Genomic DNA, 17519 nt, shown 5'->3' with positions numbered 1-17519 from the left:
AGTCTTTTAAAGTGTTACCAAAAAAATCTATTTCAAATTAATGCTGTTCTTTTAAACTTTAAGAATACTGGTAAAATGTATCATGGTTTCCACAAAAATATTAAGCAGCAGAATGGTGTTCAGCATTGATAATTATAAGAAATGTTTCTTGAACTCCAAATCAGCATTTTGGACTGATTTCTGAAGGATAATTTGACATTGAAGACTGGAGTTATGATGCTGAAAATTCAGCTTTGCTATTGCATGAATAAATGACATTTAAAAAAAAAAAAAAAGTTTTTTGTTTTGTTTTTTTCATTGAAAATTATGCAGTTATGGCTTCCACCAAGAGGGGCTAACTGCTGAAAGTAGTCCCTGAATCCATGCAGGGTCTGACTTACTGTAAAAAGGGCCAGAAGTAAGTCATACAGGTTTGGAACAGGTTTTGTCCTGATTTCTTCAAGGGGAGGGTCTATGGGTAAGTAAATGTATGTTTTTTTTCCCAGATATTTCGATCTAATGAACAAAATAAGCTTGTGCAATTTACATATGAAAGCGAAAGGAGACAACGGGAAAAGCTACGGAGAGCAGCAGCTTTATTTTCTGCTCTGAACGCTGGTCAGTAGGCTTAGGTCAGTAGGCGGAGAGTAGGTCATCTTTTGTGGCTGTTGGAACGCATTTGACCAGATGAGCGTTTTACACTACGAAAGCAATCCGGTCAAATGCGCTTTAGACTACCTCAGGAAGTGGTCGAAAGTGGAAAAGCTTTCCAGGGCCTGGGTGAGCTATCCCTTTAAATTTGTTGTTCAATAAATGTAATTAGTGATGTAATATTTCTTAAGCCCACAAGAGGGCAGCAGAACATAAAAAATTAGGTTTATCCTACATTTTTTCTCAGTCATGGATCTCTTGCAACAGTCATATGATATAGCCTCTTAAAATAGTTTTTCTAGCTCTTTATGCTTCTCTTTTTTTTAAGTATATGCATTTTAACTAAACAATTAATATTTTTCTATCTCAACAACCTTAGGAACCACATTCCACCAAAACACTAGTTTGTGTATTAATAAACCCACATTAATTAATATGGTTCTTCTTCGGACAGTTTTCAAGATTTCAGAGTCTCTGTCATTTTGTTTGCTTTCTGAATTTTGATTAGCAGCCAAGTTACAACATTTTTATTGTAGTAGGCCTAGATACTATAGAGAGAGAGAGAGGGAGAGTTTGAATATACAGTATGTTGTATACAGAGAGCTAATACGATTATGACATGTAGAACAGGGTTATGCGTTTGTGGACATCAATAATCTTCATTAGCGCATGCAAAGAGAGAGAGAGAGAGAGAGAGAGAGAGAGAGAGAGAGAGAGAGAGAGAGAGAGAGAGAGAGAGAGAGAGAGAGAGAGAGAGAGAGGGGGGGGGGGGGGGGGGGGGGGGAGTAGTAACATGCTGAGCTCACTTCACTGCAGTATCCAGGAGCACGGCTGCGGCGGCACTGATAGGCTCGGATACTCAGCGAGAGACAGCGACCAGACCCTCCCTCCCTCTCTCTCTTCTTCTCCTCCTCTTTCACAATCTCTCATGTCTCACTCTGCTGTCGTAGAGGCTGCAGACTGCACGCACTCAGTGAGTCCATCTATTTCTCTCTCTCTCTCTGTCCTGCTGTCTCACTCAGCATTTCAGGAACAGAAGCTGACTCTTCTGCACTCTTCTCTGCATGACTGTCACAAAGGTAAGCGTGTACTGGAGCTTGTGAGGCTGGGAGGGGCTGCTGGGTTCGGGCTTCACTGCAGTGGGATGTTCTGCTGAATCTGTGACTGTAGTGTGCTGCAGTGCCGGACAGGTGGTGTGTGTGTGTGTGTGTGTGTTTATGCAGGTGAATCTTATACCTACAGGATTTGCTGTGCGGTACAAACTTCTACGTGCGTTTGTCCAACTGGATCCCTGTGTGTGTTTAATATGCGAGTGCATGTCCCGCAGTAGGGCAGTGGGTCTTGGCTGGGTGAGGCATGTTTGTGTGTTTGTGTGTCTTTAGCAGACTGATTACGAAAGGAAGCTCTTAATCCAGTGCTGTCCTGTATTAAGCCTGAGCTGTGCTTTTTTACTGAGGATAGACTGAGCATGTCACAAACTACAGTACGCATAAAAAGAAGAAAAGAGTGAAGGACTAAGAAGAAAAGAAGGTGAAAAGGGAAACAGGGTGAATTCAAGTAAAAAAGGGCCACTTTTTGGGATTGAGTCATGATGACATTTAAAAAGTAGCCCAATTTAGCTGAATTCATCTTAGAAATATAAATGTGGATCAGGCTGTAGTAATTTGTCTTCATTGTGCATGTTTGAATTATCAAAATGTGTGTTTAAGTTTGATTTGCCTATGCCATTGGACTCTCACAGCTAAAATCCTGTCACTGCAGGCTTGAGCAAAATGTATACAAATTGGAGAAAAATTACTATGAAATTACCGTTAATGCAGTACAAACATGTTTGTTGTCAAAGTCTTCCTCCTCAGTCTGTAAAGCTGGAAACAGCCAGGTCTAAGCCTGATATTGTTGAGATGAACATAAAAGACTGTGAACAGGTGCTCATAAATATTTAATAACATTTATATATATACGTACATAAAATTATAAATAATTAAATCTATAATACACCATAACATTTTTTTTATAATATTCAAATAATTAAAAAAAAATCAACTAATATATGAAATATATGTTTGATTTTATATTATACTATATTATAAAATTATACATTTGGTTATTATTTAGAGTTCAGTCTCCGCAAGACGCAGGTGCTGACTGTGTAAGAACTGGTGTGTGTGTGTGTGTGTGTGTGTGTGTGTGTGTGTGTGTGTGTGTGTGTGTGTGTGTGTGTGTGTGTGTGTGTGTGTGTGTGTGTGTGTGTGTGTGTGTGTGTTTTGCTCTGATGGAGAAGGTTGAGATGTTGAGTAGGGGCTCGAGTGATGGATACTGTACAGAGCTAAATGACCTTGGAGTGTTTGTGTATGTGTGCTGACTGAGCAGAACAGCTCTCTGTGTCAGACAGTGAGAGACAGAGAGCAATCCCACACAAGAGTGTGTCTCCATATGTGAGAGTGAGTGCACATATATACTAGTGTTTGACCACACAGCTGTGTGGCAGGATATCCTCACAGACTCTTGGAACTGAAATGGTCACACACCCGGACTGTCATGAAGAGGACAGGATGCATATCTCACTGCAGGGCTATAAAACAGCTGGCTGCACGTCACTTCCTGTCACACATTAGTAAAATGTTATAGTTAATAAATCACTGTGGATGTTAATTTTAGGAACTACAGCCAAAAAAATGCCTCGTATTCAAAAAAAATATTTTAATCAGTGAAAGGGGAAAGAGTGTACAAAAATGCCTCTCAAACAATCTACAAAAGCTGGTTAGCACTATGGGCTAAATAATTACAAAAATGATAGCACAAATAAAAATACCAGAACATTTATTAGGACACAGACCGACAAATAAATTATCATTATTTTAGTTAAATATTTGGCATTACATTACATTGATGTTTAGCTAGCTATGGCCCTGAAAAAATACCTTATTTTAAATAATAATCAGAGGTTGAAAATTCCTTTAAAAAGCCAAAAATTGAATTAAAATGGCCAACCACCTGAAAGCCACTCCCTAATTCCCACACTAACTTAGAGGCATTAAATGTACAGAAACACAGTAATCCATTTCATATAAAGATGCAAACAAAATGGGAGGATTGGATGGAAAGCTGAAGGAGGGGTTAGAGATCATTTTGTCTCCTAGGGTAGAAGGTCAACACATGTGCCCTCATGCCTTTGTTTAAAGCTGAGCATATATTTCACCTTGAGACAGAAATGCCATCAGATTCACCAGTCATTTGTGGAGAATGGACCCACTGGGTAAATTCCGTCCCCAATATCAAGGCACAGAGCCAGGCAGATGTAAATGCTTTATGATCACTAAGTGTGCGTGAGTGTATTTATGGGGATATTGTGAGAAGAGTCCTCATCTATGGTGTGTGTGGGTGGCTTTGCACATATGTGCATGACAGGTCGAGAGGAAGGTAGGAAGCTTGCAGGTGTGTTTATAAAGCTAAGAGAAGATTGCACATATAAATTGCACAGAAACACAATTGACAGGAGTGTCTGAGTGACTGAAAGGGCCCTGCGTGGGTAGGAGGACTGTAAAGTTGCAGGTGTAAGACATTATCATAACTGACCTCATGCACAGAGTGGGCGTTGTGTTTTGGCAGAGATGTGTGTGTGTGTGTGTATACACACTATGTAGGCTATTAGGCTATATGTTACATACATATTAGAGCTGCACGATTCTGGATAAATTGAGAATCACAACTTTTTTGTTCAAAATAGCGATTATTCTCCCACGATTCTGAATAGACAACTAAAATTAGACATCAAAATAACATGTAATTTGGTTCTGACAAAATGAATGATTCAATAACAAATAGATTTTTAACAGTCACTTATTGCCATAATGATGTAATTGATGCAATCTTTATTTGAAGAGTCAAGTTACTTTCAAAAGGTGATTTGCTCTATTTTGATCGCTTCCATTGACATTATTGTTTATATCCGAACTATAAACTTTTACCAAGCACATTTGTGACATTTTGATTACTGTAACAAAATAAATTATGATAGGCTACTGTGTGGTTGAAAACACTGTTCGTAAAGCTGTTTCTTAATCATGACAACTGCTCTCTTTGGGTCAGCAGCAACGCCAACGCAGATTTGGATGTTAGTTGAGAATGAGATCCTACTTGTCAAAGGTTTAAGCCGAATCGCCATAGGAATAATGCCGCGTTCCAGGCAACCTGTAACCCGTGTTTTTCCAACCTTATACCCGTGAAAGTGCACTGGAACAGAAGTCAAACCTGTGACTTTCTTACCCGTGAACTCGTACTAGATCGATGTACTCCAGTTACGAGCTCTGACGTCACATAGCCCGCGAAACCATACAATATGCGCCGTTTTTCCTCCTCCGTTTCCCTCAAATAAACAAGAAGTAAGCACCTTTGGCGACAGAAATTATTACAAATACGCATAAGCCCCGTAAGGTCTGCCATGCTGGTTTGTTTACATCTAGCTACCAAAATTCCTTGCGCTCATGTAGTTTGGCGTGACTGACCTGGAATGCTATAAAGTCGTGAGTCGTGGTTTGAAGTCGTGATTTACGTGCTCAAAAACCTGCCTGGAACGCAGCATAAGATTGCGATCTTTTAACGATTAATTGTGCAGCTCTTAAAGGCACACCGCGGAACTTTTGGCCACTAGTGGCGCTCGACCTGTAACTTTCACGTCTAGCGTCCCTAGAGGCCACAAGCTCCGCAGCACTGTCGCAAAAGTCAACAAACAGTCAACCGGTCAGACCATAGACAGTGGGTCAGCCTCCCGTGTCTTTAGATTGTGTGTGCTTGCAGTGTTTGAGGCGGGCAGCCTTGCCGCGCTCGATTCCCTTATAGCAGTCTGCTGAGAGAGAGAGAGAGCGGGGCGAGCCCCGTGGGGCTTAGTGCTAACATGTCTGAGTAAATGTGGGCGCGGGACGGCGGGCCGGGCACATTTACTGCACTAAAAACACCGTCGGCCTGAGCTGACTGTAACTTATGTGTGTTGGTTTCGTTTTACAGAAACCGTGGGACATGTTGTGTGTAGTGTTTGTGGGCACTGAGTCGTGGGCACGTTCACTACATTTAATGTACATTTGACATGAGTCGACTTTATTTGTGCGAGCCCTGCACTGTGGCGGGCTGTGCTTGAGTGTAGAAATGAACAATGGGCTGTGGGCATTTTATTACACACATAACACCATCGGCTGTGGCCGGAATACCAGAAAATACTACACTACTTATATGATTTATCTGGGTCACCTTGGAAACGGCATTTGTGTGCAGGCAAGCGTCAGCATCGGTCGGGCACCCCTCCTCCTCCTGTAGCTCACGCCAGCGAGCGAACGCTGGACCAATGGTGATCCTCGTCCTGGCTTTTCATTTGTCACTATGCCTTTTTCTTTATTTTTTTAGTGTCCTCTGACAAAACCTTTGCCTTCTTCCTTGTAGCTGTTGGTTCGGCCATGACGAAAACATACAGACGGCAATCAAACGCGAGTTGAGCACTCACGTCAGAATCTGAGGAAGTGGTGGGGGAAGTGACGTATGCCGTAAAGCGGTTGAATTTTGTAGTTCTTTTTGTGCTCGGGTTCCTACCCGAAACCCGAAGTTACATAGTGCTAGGAAAAGCGATACAGACACCTTCAGGCTACGGCAGACGTGTCATTCAACCTATTGTAAGTCGATGTACCATCTCAATGGGTTTTGGTAATATATTATAAAGGTTGAAAAGTTCCACAGTGTGCCTTTAAGGCAGGGACACACCAAGCTGACGGTTGGATGTTGGGCAATGTGGGGCCATATTTGAGCATCGGTGCTTAGTTTTTTAGGTGTGTTCTGCACTGTTGGCTCTATTCAGACACCATTGGGTTTTTTTTGGGGCCGATTCAGCATGTTGAATCGGCTTCGGGCCGTCGGTGAGAGAACTCAAATTGGCTGTTCAGCTTTGCGATGGAGTCAGTGCACGAGAATAAAAGAGAAAGTGATGACAGCGAGCAAAGAAGACAGTACAGAGAGAAGGCTGTTATAATTTTACATCATCTTACCTGAGCATTCCAATTAGGGATGCAACGATACCGCTTTTTCAAAACCGATCCGATCCGATCCCAAAATTCTGAGTATCGGCCGATACCGATACCAATCCGATACCAGTGCAGTTTTTTTTTAAATCAAGTAGAATTTCTATAACTCTGTGTGTTGAACTGATAATCACTCTTTTGTGTGTTAAACACAATCTACTTAACACAGACAACTTAATTTTAAAGAAAAACAACAAATCCAAAAAATATATGATCATAATCTGTGACAAAAATGCTATAATAAACTAGATTAGTGGATAATTCAGCAGTGCAATTTAGTCTAGAAAAATCATGAGTGCACAATAATTGTATAAAATCTGAACATTTAGTGAAGAAAATTTAGGGGAACAAATAAGAGACAATAAGTGTAACACTAAATCTGGTCAAACATTACACATTGCTCTTTGTATTGTTGTAAAATACATTCATGAAAAACAAGATAACAAAAATCAAAAAGATAAATTATTATATATAGCCTGTATAGGCTACTATAAAATTGAGACATGTTTTAAATGTATAGCACAGCTGTTTAATGAGGCAGCAACATATGATAGATAGGACAGAACAAGAAAGGTTATTAATAATCTTTCATTGCGCAAAAGTAGTATTATATGATTATGAAAGGATCCAATACAGTGCGGCACACAGCGCTTATGCGCATCCCGAGCGGAGAATGATGCGCTTGAAGCAACACGGAGTCACAGCGCGCAGCGCGTCGAATCCGCATTGAACAGTTCAAAGCACAAAGGAAAGACATATCGATGCGTAGTGTATTATACACAGTATCTATGCAATCGTTTATTGAGCCTTTTCTTTTAACAGTTTTAAATTTCAGTTACTGTGCGCGTGAAGAACAATTATAGTGCTCTCTGACTCTAGGCTACTCTGTTGCGATCTAACAGACGCCCGGTAGAAAGTAACATGATTTAGTTACAGCAATAAAGTCCAGCAATATAAAGTTGTTTTATGCTAAACCATAGACCTTTATCTACAGATCAAGAATAATAATAGTAACATTGAATCATCTTGATCATGGAGAGTTTCATCGTGTTGCCTGTCGTAACAGAACGCGACGCGCTGTTAAATGCTGAATGGAGAATGACTGACAGCCGCAGCGGAGGGAAAAAGTTTACGAGGTCTTGAATTTAATGACTTAAATATTAATTTTTATCTCACATTATACTATATAATGGCTTCAGAACACTTATAAGATAGTGCACGAAAACTTTATGGTACTTGATAATGTTTTTGTGCCTTTTGTGGGGCTTAACAATAACACAGAATAATACGCACAATATCGGATTTGGATCGGCCTCCTCTGACCGATACCCGATCCGGCAAAAATGGCAGTATCGGAGCCGATACCGATACTGAGTATCGGATCGATGCATCCCTAATTCCAATGCATCAATATTTTCATAATAACATGAGCCGATTGGATCAGATTGATATTCAAAATGGTAAGCAAGAGCTGCTTTGCTTACGGTTTATCTGCAGTGCAGTCCTAGTTTCAGTTTCCCTTTTTGAATGACGAAAATAGACAATCGAAACCTGCTGATATAGACAGATATTTACTTACAAGCGGCGCAGAACCGAACGCACATGCTAGTTGACAGTCGACTTTAGTCCTTTTTGGTGTGTTCAAGCACAGCTTTTTGGCCGAGACGAAGCCAAAGAAAGGCGACAACACAGTCGTCTTTTTCTCACTCACACTTTTGTTGCCGGTAGTTGGTTGATTTCGGCTTGGCGTGTCCTGGGTTTTATACACGTGTGAGTTATAGGATTAGCCTATGTGTTGGTAGCCTACCAACATCAAACGAATTCAAGAACTTCAGAATGCTGGTGCTAATTCCATTGTACATGTGTTTTAGCAGTCATAAAACAACATTTATTAAATTAACAAATGTTGGAAATTATTATTTAGTTACATATAATCAAAACTACATAGTTTTAAACCTTCTATTTACAAAAAAAAAATATATATATATATATATATTTAAATCCTACATACAGATTTGAGATTTGTCCAATCAAATGTTCTCTAGAGTGAAAAAGCCCCTCGCTCTAATGTTATCTTCAACAAATCATGGTTATGGCTGTTACATAACTAAAGCCTATTATTAACCTTTTTTTTTTTTTTTAAAGGAATGAGTCCTTCAATATATTCTGCCCAAACTTTCATATCAATAGGACATAGTCTCTATTAATCACAGTATCCCTAAATGATATCTCTAAAGAATTCCTAACAAAATTTCAGTAAAGCATGTTAGAATAAATCACAAATAAGTAACTATCAGAGTAATGGCAGGCACAAAGTGTATTAGTACATGCTTGATTTGGACCCTGTTTTTTGTTCTATCCTCAAAGGGAATCTTATAATTTGGACTGAAGTTGCTGGCTATTATGCCCTATGCAGGCAGTGTGCACACACGCTGAGAAGAGTCACATTTGATCCAAATCCTTACAGCTAGCTTAGCAACACAAGCCTCCCGCTGGCCAATGTGCTTATACAGAAAACATCCAGTAATGAACAAATGACTAAAAGTCCTGAATTTTTCTTCAACTTTTATATGAAGCCTGAGAAAGTGCTTGTCCATCCATATTATGTGGTGAGAACTATACTCAAACTCCACAGAGACTGAGAGTTTCAGTGGGACTGTCGGTAGAAAAGGAAAGGAGATCATGTCATTTATAAATATCCTGCTCAGCTCCTGCAGAGCTGTAGTGAACGTGAGGTAGAGACACTGGAAAGAGGATGTGCTTCCTGTGGTCCTGGACTGGTGAGTGAGTGAGTGCAGTGGGAGACACTAGATAAACAGCAGCTGTGGGACATCAGTGTGGGATGTTCACACTATCTTGTTATTCCCATTGTCTGTCTTAGCTGTGTTTTCAATCCTACTCCAAGGCATAGAAACTGAGAAAATATTATATTAAGCAACCTGCCTTGAGATATCTGTATCTTTTTGCAACTGCAATCCTAGATGCATAGACACACTTACACACTTCACTAACTGTCTAAAAGAATAAGTCCACTCACAATGTTAAAATATCTATTTCATATATGAAAACAGCACTTCGACTTTTGGCTCAATCAATGGCTTCAGTTTTGAAAACAGTCTTTATTATTGCAATCCCATTTTTGTGTCCCTATGTGTATACTGTGTGTAAGAGGTCCACAGTGGAACATGGGACCAGAGAAGGAAATGCTACAGCCTACACAAATCAAACAGTGTGGGAGAGGGAACTAAAGCGTGACAGCATGATGAAGATAGGTCATATGCTTACGCTCTCAGGATTTCAACACACTCCTCATACAAGCACTGTCTCTTGAAAATGGAGCTCATTATCTGTAATGCAGTACACATCCCATGTGATCCCACTGACCAATGACTCCTATAAATGTGCTTGTCAAGATAATGAAGTGAACAGCAGTAGCTACACTAAATCACACACTTTCTTTCACCCATGTTATATGACAGGCTATATGTTGCATTAAATAAATAGTCAATAGCTCTGTTCTGTAAACAGAGTTTGATTTTTGTTATCACTATGAAGAATAGGTACAATCCCAGAAATCATATTTACTCATTAATAGTTCCTATTCATGTACATGTCAGGTTTCCAATCACTTATGTGTTGTAATTTCACACCTTGACCTCTATGAGTTCAAAACAAAGTTTAGACTGCATATCAACATAGGATTTCACAATTTCGGATGGAGCTGCCATAATTAGTTTTGATATGCCAGTTGCCTTATAGCACTAGCTGTTAAAAATTAAATTAAATGAAATTTATGCAGACAAAAATATTTACCAATAAAACAGAACTTGCATCCCATGGGTTCAACTGAACAAAATCTTCACTGTTTGAAATTGGCACAACATAGAAATGGAAATTGTAGCCACCTAGTAGGAAGCAAGAGCTCAGCCAATAATTTCCATGATGTATTTATCCATTAAATGTTTTTCCATGATAGTTAATGCATGTTATCTTCTTACAGAATAAAAATCTTATCAACCTTAATCAAGCATGTGTTTTTATGTAAATTATTGAACTTTAATATGCAATATTCAAAAAGTACATAAAAATACATGGGGTGGCATCCATGATCATTAGCAAGCCCATAGAGACTCGGCAGATAACAACTAGAATGCCTGTCGATCATAAATCCATCCCTCATCACTTTCACATTTAGTAGCCTAAATATTAGGCTATGGCTAATGTTATGCTTTCAGCCATTAATACGTGTGTAGTACTCTTAACTCGGTTTAACACATTTTCTCTTGTTTAAATCCATTTCACAGATTATCTTTTCTCATCCAAAATTAGCACAGAAATTGTGAAAAAAGTAGCCTATATAGCAAAAAAAAAAGTGGGAAAATTATGAAAATGTTTTTGATACTTCAGACTGAGGTAAACAATACCTACAAGTTGTCTGAGGTTATTGCCGCAAAAGGAAAAAGAGAGCAGCTTTCTTTGTGAGCAGAGAGAAAGAGAGAGGTCAGCTGAGCGCTGTGAAGGTTCACATTCCTTCCCAGCATTCTCTGGCCCTAAGCAGTGTTTTTTGAAGTGATATGCCAAAAACTCAAGCCTTTTATTTTCTTAGAAAATGCATCAGTGAGAAAGTGCAAAGCTGTTTGTGTGTGTGGTGTGTGTGAGAGAGAGAGAGAGAGCAATGTTAGAAACTGCACTTTTACAACAGCATGGACTAGCTATTCCAGCGAGAGTGATCAATATTAATATAAACACCATTCAGAACATAATACCATATGATCAAATATATTAAATTCAGTTCTAGACAATTCTATACACTTTATGGCAATACGGCCAAACAAAAACCAGCTTGGATGGAGAAATCCAAAGTGGAAAATATGGTCTGGATAGAGAGCAAGCTTAGAATGAGAAATGCATTATGTCTTACGGGCCTTAGGTAGAAACTCGGTGTTGTGGAAAGCGATTTAAAGAAGCAGGGATCAAAACCCATGTGAGCCTGGACTTATGGCAGCCCAGACTTCCTTCAGGCAGTTTTCAAATCACTCGGCTCTGCCTCCAGCCTCCAATTAATCAAACTTCACAGACGAAACAAATCCCACACAACAAAACAGAGCAGGAGGATTCAGAGAAAGAGACCGGTAAAAAGACATAAGAAAAGATGCAAGAGTGAGAAACAAAAAGAAGCATGATGGAGACATTAGAGAGGATGTCTGAGACAAAAATAATGTTGTGGACTTTTTCAGAGAAAAACAAAAAAAGTGTGGCACCGCTTGACAGGACCCGAGACCTGAACAGACAGATTGCCAGGTGGAGGCCCACTGACACAGATTTGTAGCTCAACCACTCCAACTGTTTATTGCATCTGTTTGCAGAGCTTGACTATGGCTACAAATGTTACATGCCACTATTTATCATCCAATCAACATCCATCAGGTCCATCCATGAGTCCAAAATGGGTCACATGAAGTAGGTCATAAAGGACACACGCATACACATGCATGCCTTTGTGCAGAAACAGAAATCTGTCAATAAAGAAAATTGATTTATTTTGTTGATGACGTCAATGACACAAAAAACAATCACACTACAGATCAGGGAATGTAATTGCATTAGGTCTTTAAAAATCATATGGCGCGGTGAAATTGTAATAATATTTTACAATATTCATTTTTTTTCTGTATTTTTGATCAAACAAATGCAGCCTTTGTGAGCATAAGAAAATTATTTCAAAAACATTTAAAATCTTACCGACCCCTAAGTTACAGCTGCAGGTAATTGCCTCAAAACAACCTTGCGTCAGAACTACTTCTGGCCACAGAAGAAGTGACAGTGACATAAATTGGAATGTTAACGGAATGACATTTAAAAATTATTTAAAATGTCTCACTAGTGCGTGTATTAGATTTCACAGAAATGATTGTTATTGTCCTTGAATGCAACCTTAATGATGCCACCTTCGCTGATGTTTTTGCTTAACATCATCTTGCTCAGCCTCTCATACAGCTGTTTTATATTTGACACTACCCTGAGCACATTTCAGAGCACACCTTGCAAAAGCCAATTTTAGCTCAGTGCTGTGCTGGCAGTCACACTGAAACAGAATCCTGCCTGCAATGAGAAACAGTCAGAAGAGATTAGCCAAGCAGGAAGACAACAGGCTAATACGACATTGTCATGTCACTGTGGAAGGTCACAGTGCTCATCAGTAGCTGGGTAACACTATTACGGGATGCCAGCTTCTGAGGTCTGGCTGCTGTTGTGTTGTCATACGCTTTGTTGTTTCAGCTTTGTAGGTCGTAAGGAAATATAAAAAAATAGTGAAGGTAGAATACAGTCAAATAGAAATATGAGTATTATAACAACACTAAGAATGTTTAGAACTTATTCACGGAATGTTTTTTCTGTGAAACTATATGCAATCAAACAATTTGACATTGACAGTCTACGAAGAAAGAATCTGTCATTAAAAACCCCATATTGATCGACCAGGTTATGGTATTGCTGTCATTTTGAGTTTGGGTGTGGTGTGTGTCTGGCTAAATTATCCAGGCCAGATGGCATGTCTGAGCCATGATGCTTCTCTCCTGTGTAGACTTACACAGGGAGCCAGAGACTGCAGGGGAGAAAGTCTGTCCACTCAGCGAAGCATCGCCAAATCGGAAGCCATAATCCAATTTATAAAAGGGCTTTCTCCAAGATGGAGAATGCTGGAGAGGCACTAACCTGTGCAGCTTTCATAGGATTAGAAAGCACAACATAGACTGAGCAGTACAAGGGGTGAGACATAGTGAATGTGAGAATGGCACCAAAGAATGATCATATAGGCAAAATTCTTTACTTCAAATTGTCAAAAGGCACATAACTGCTCTAAAGATCAAAAGCTGCTATCCATAGTTTCATACCAATGAGCATACATTTGCATTTTCAAGTGTTAATTCATTTACATAAAAGCCATCATTATGGTTGACATTTTCATGCATGTAAAATTACACTATCGGCAAAAGCTCTGTTCCAAAATAAAAAAAATAGCCTTTTTATTTTATTTTTTATCTATACTGTAACTCTGAAATATAAATATATTGCTAACCAGTCTGGGATTGCCTTCTCTGTGGAAGATACAGGTGCTGCGGACTTTAGAACTTGGCCAAAACAAGGTATCGTTAAAGACCGAATAGTGTTTTAGAATTAGTCTTTGTGTCATATGTCGCATTTACATTACTTTGCCGCATTTACATTACATGGTACTTCCAGTGACATATATACTTGCATAAACTCGCAATTCAGACGTTTTTTTCTTGTAATTGAGAGTTTATATCTCAAAATTCGGACTTTTCTCAGAATTGTGAGATATAAACTCGCAATTGCACGTTATAAGGTCCAATTCTAAGGAAAAAAATCTCAGAATTCTCAAAATTGCGAGTTTATATCTTTCAATTCTGACTTTATAATTCATAATTGCGTGTTATAAAGTCAGAATTGCAAGATATAAACTTGCATTTCTGAAAAAAAAGTCTTGTGAGATGAAAAGTCGCAATTAACTTTTTTATTCCGTGTCGGTAACAAGCTTCCATAGATATGACCCACGAACGTGTAAGCAGGAAAAAAACACAGGGATTCCGATATTCAGGCCTCATTCATATGTGGAATTAAATCTGATATGTGCATCTGTGTTTGCCATATAAGGAGACAGATCGGATACATTCGCCCAGGCTCCAACAAGGGCTCTCCTCTTTTTTCTTCCTGACCTTTAAAGATGGTGCAGAAAGCAAAAGCTTGTATTATCATTTCGTCTGCATCCATTGCAAATCACATTTAAAAGATGATGTAAGCGAGTCGACAAATCAGAATTGGGCATCAAGACCTGCAGTGTAAATGTGGCCTAAGATGCCTTAAAATAATCTAGGTAGGGGAATCACTATATTTTGGAACTATTAAATAACCCACTCTCAATCATTTTTATTTCTGCAAATTCCTGTAGAAATTTTACTCAGCAATGTTACTCACTTTAGAAATGATGACAGTGAGGTTTAGTATTAAAGGGTTAGTTCACCCAAAAATGAAAATTATGTCATTAATGACTCACCCTCATGTCATTCCAAGCCCGTAAGACCTCCGTTCATCTTCGGAACACAGTTTAAGATATTTTAGATTTAGTCCGAGAGCTTTCTGTCCCTCCATTGAAAATGTATGTACGGTATACTGTCCTTGTCCAGAAAGGAAATAAAGACTTTCTCAAAGTGGTCCATGTGACATCAGTGGGTTAGTTAGAATGTTTTGAAGCATCGAAAATAAATTTTGGTCCAAAAATAACAAAAACTACGACTTTATTCAGCATTGTATTGTGTTCCGGTTCTGTTGTCGAGCCGTGTTCAGTGATGCTGATGACGTAAGACGCTGCTGACGTGTAATCTGGTGCGCCCGAGCTTCGTTTACAGTCTGAGGGAGACGCACGCTGTAAACAAAACAATCTTCACAAACATGTCTAAAGATTTCGACACAGAGGAAGACTTGCATTTTTTTGCCCAGCCATATTTATTTGAACCCGAAATGTCCCGAATACATGGACAAACTAGATACACGTCAGCAGCGTCTTACGTCATCAGCGTCACTGAACACGGCTCGACAACAGAACCGGAAGACAATACAATGGTGAATAAAGTCGTAGTTTTTGTTATTTTTGGACCAAAATGTATTTTCGATGCTTCAAAAAATTCTAACTAACCCACTGATGTCACATGGACTACTTTGATGATGTCTTTATTTCCTTTCTGGACAAGGACAGTATACCGTACATACATTTTCAATGGAGGGACAGAAAACTCTCGGACTAAATCTAAAATATCTTAAACTGTGTTCCGAAGATGAACGGAGGTCTTACGGGCTTAGAACGACATGAGAGTGAGTCATTAATGACATAATTTTCATTTTTGGGTGAATTAACCCTTTAAAGTATTAATATTGTGTTTAGTATTAATATTGTGTTATTGACAGAGGTTTTGTCAGGTATTATTATTGTGTAGTCGTACTTGCAATTCATCTAAGAAAAACATTTAACTCTTTTATCTCGCAGGGCTCAGTTTGTTTTAGCAGCTATCAATCATAAAACAGCAAACTGCTAAAACTACTTGGGCAGTATAAATGAATTAATTTTGACAGGTGAAGTGGATATCTACTGAATCAGAGATGACAGGCTGTTAGTCTTTATGCAAGTTCGCGGGACTCTTGGCATTCCGAAACTAGGAAATATGTAGGTTGGGATGGAAGTAATTTTGCAAAGTGCATCTACATCTGTGTTTGAGCTCTCTAAATAATGAAAAGTATTCTGCCAGCAGAGAGCAGCTCCTGCGGTAAAGAAATGTTGCATGTCAAAGTCAAAGAGAATGGGCTTTAACCCCATTTGACCGCCTCTCTTAAAAGAACAGATCCAAAAGAACAGATCTGGTGCACCTATCTGAAAATACCGATATTTTGGTCTATTTTGTATTATAGCCGCGTATTCTATTTATCACTACCGAGTATTCTTCTTGAGCACTTGCCAGATGGCCGTCATTGCAAATGGGGCTCATGTTTTTGTTGCATGCGGTTCAGAGCTGGCATCAGGACATCTCAAGCTGCTTCAGAAAGCTTACACACATAGCAGTCACTCTGTATTCTCTATGTAATTTTATTCAGAAGCTTCTTATTTCATGCTGATTTGGTCACACATCTTAGTGCAACAAAATGTCATTAGTGAATCCTATGTCATTTGATTGACAGATAAGCATAGGGCTGAGTCACTATCTAGTCTAATGGTGACCATAATGATCACCCCACCTGCATCTACTTCCTGCCGCCCTTCCCCCTCCATCTCTTAACGTGTGCCTTATCCTTTGTTCTTCTTCTCTTCACCTCCCCACCGTAATCCCCATCTATCCATCTGTTGGTTCTGCTTATCACACCCTGACCATTAACAACAGGGAGGTTAGAGAAAGGAAAACAAACAGGTCCTCTCCTGAGAATGACACTCTCTAGGGGATGCTCTATGAGCCAATAAAGGGATGCTTAAGGACACAAGGACACGAGAGGACATAAATTATAGGGGGAACAAGTCTTCTTTAGCACTGATTTTGAATGTTAAGCAATGATGTTAATCATTGTACAGTATTATTTTACAAAGTCAAAAGTTAGTTACATAGAGATGTTACATCTAGAAGAATATCTGTAATCACATTAACAAGTGATCATAGTCTTTACGAAGTCAGATAATGAAAAAACTTTGTTTTGTTTGAGTGCTTTGCACAAAAAAAACAACATCTGCTCTTGCGTCAACATGCATGCGTCGTGGTGATTTTGTGAAAGTGGTAAATTATGTTTTTATTTTTGTGCAAACAAAGTACTCGCATTGCTTCATAAAACTGAGATTAAACAACTGGAGTCACATGGATTACTTTTATGATGTCTTTACTAGGCTTGAAAATGGTAGTTGCGTAGGCTGTCAATGGAGAGACAGAAAGCTCTCTGATTTCATTAAAAATATCTTTTGTGTTCCGAAGATGAACGAATGGCTAATGGGTTTGGAATGGCATGAGGGTGAGTAATTAATGACAGAATTTTCATTTTTGGGTGAACTATCCCTTTAATTGAAAAGTGTTGACAAAGCATGTTGATTGGTGGAGAGTGTAGACCACTACAAGCCAAAAAGGACAGTGAATAGGACAAATAGGACAGTGAATTGTTTAAAAAAAAAAAAAAAAGTCTGAAGTGCAAAGCTGTTTTTAAAACATTCTGGTTTTGATATCTCATGAAGTTGGATGACTAAGGCCTAACTAAGAAATTAAAATGTAAGGAATAACT

At 39.0% G+C, this 17519-nt stretch overlaps 1 protein-coding gene across 1 annotated transcript in view; it reads left to right on the top strand.

Moving 5' to 3' along the window:
• The first annotated feature begins 1509 nt into the window (after positions 1–1509).
• coro2ba (coronin, actin binding protein, 2Ba) overlaps positions 1510–17519 on the top strand; it is a 43426-nt gene continuing 27416 nt past the window's right edge. The window contains exon 1 of the mRNA XM_056247935.1: positions 1510–1709. Within this exon, the coding sequence (XP_056103910.1) occupies positions 1695–1709 (15 nt within the window). The 5' untranslated portion in view covers positions 1510–1694. The remainder of the gene's footprint in view (positions 1710–17519) is intronic.

The sequence above is a fragment of the Rhinichthys klamathensis genome, unplaced genomic scaffold (assembly GCF_029890125.1).
Source record: "Rhinichthys klamathensis goyatoka isolate OS25496 unplaced genomic scaffold, OSU_Roscu_1.1 h1tg000051l_1, whole genome shotgun sequence".
Lineage (NCBI taxonomy): Eukaryota > Metazoa > Chordata > Actinopteri > Cypriniformes > Leuciscidae > Rhinichthys > Rhinichthys klamathensis.
This window is presented reverse-complemented; position numbering and strand designations above follow the sequence as displayed.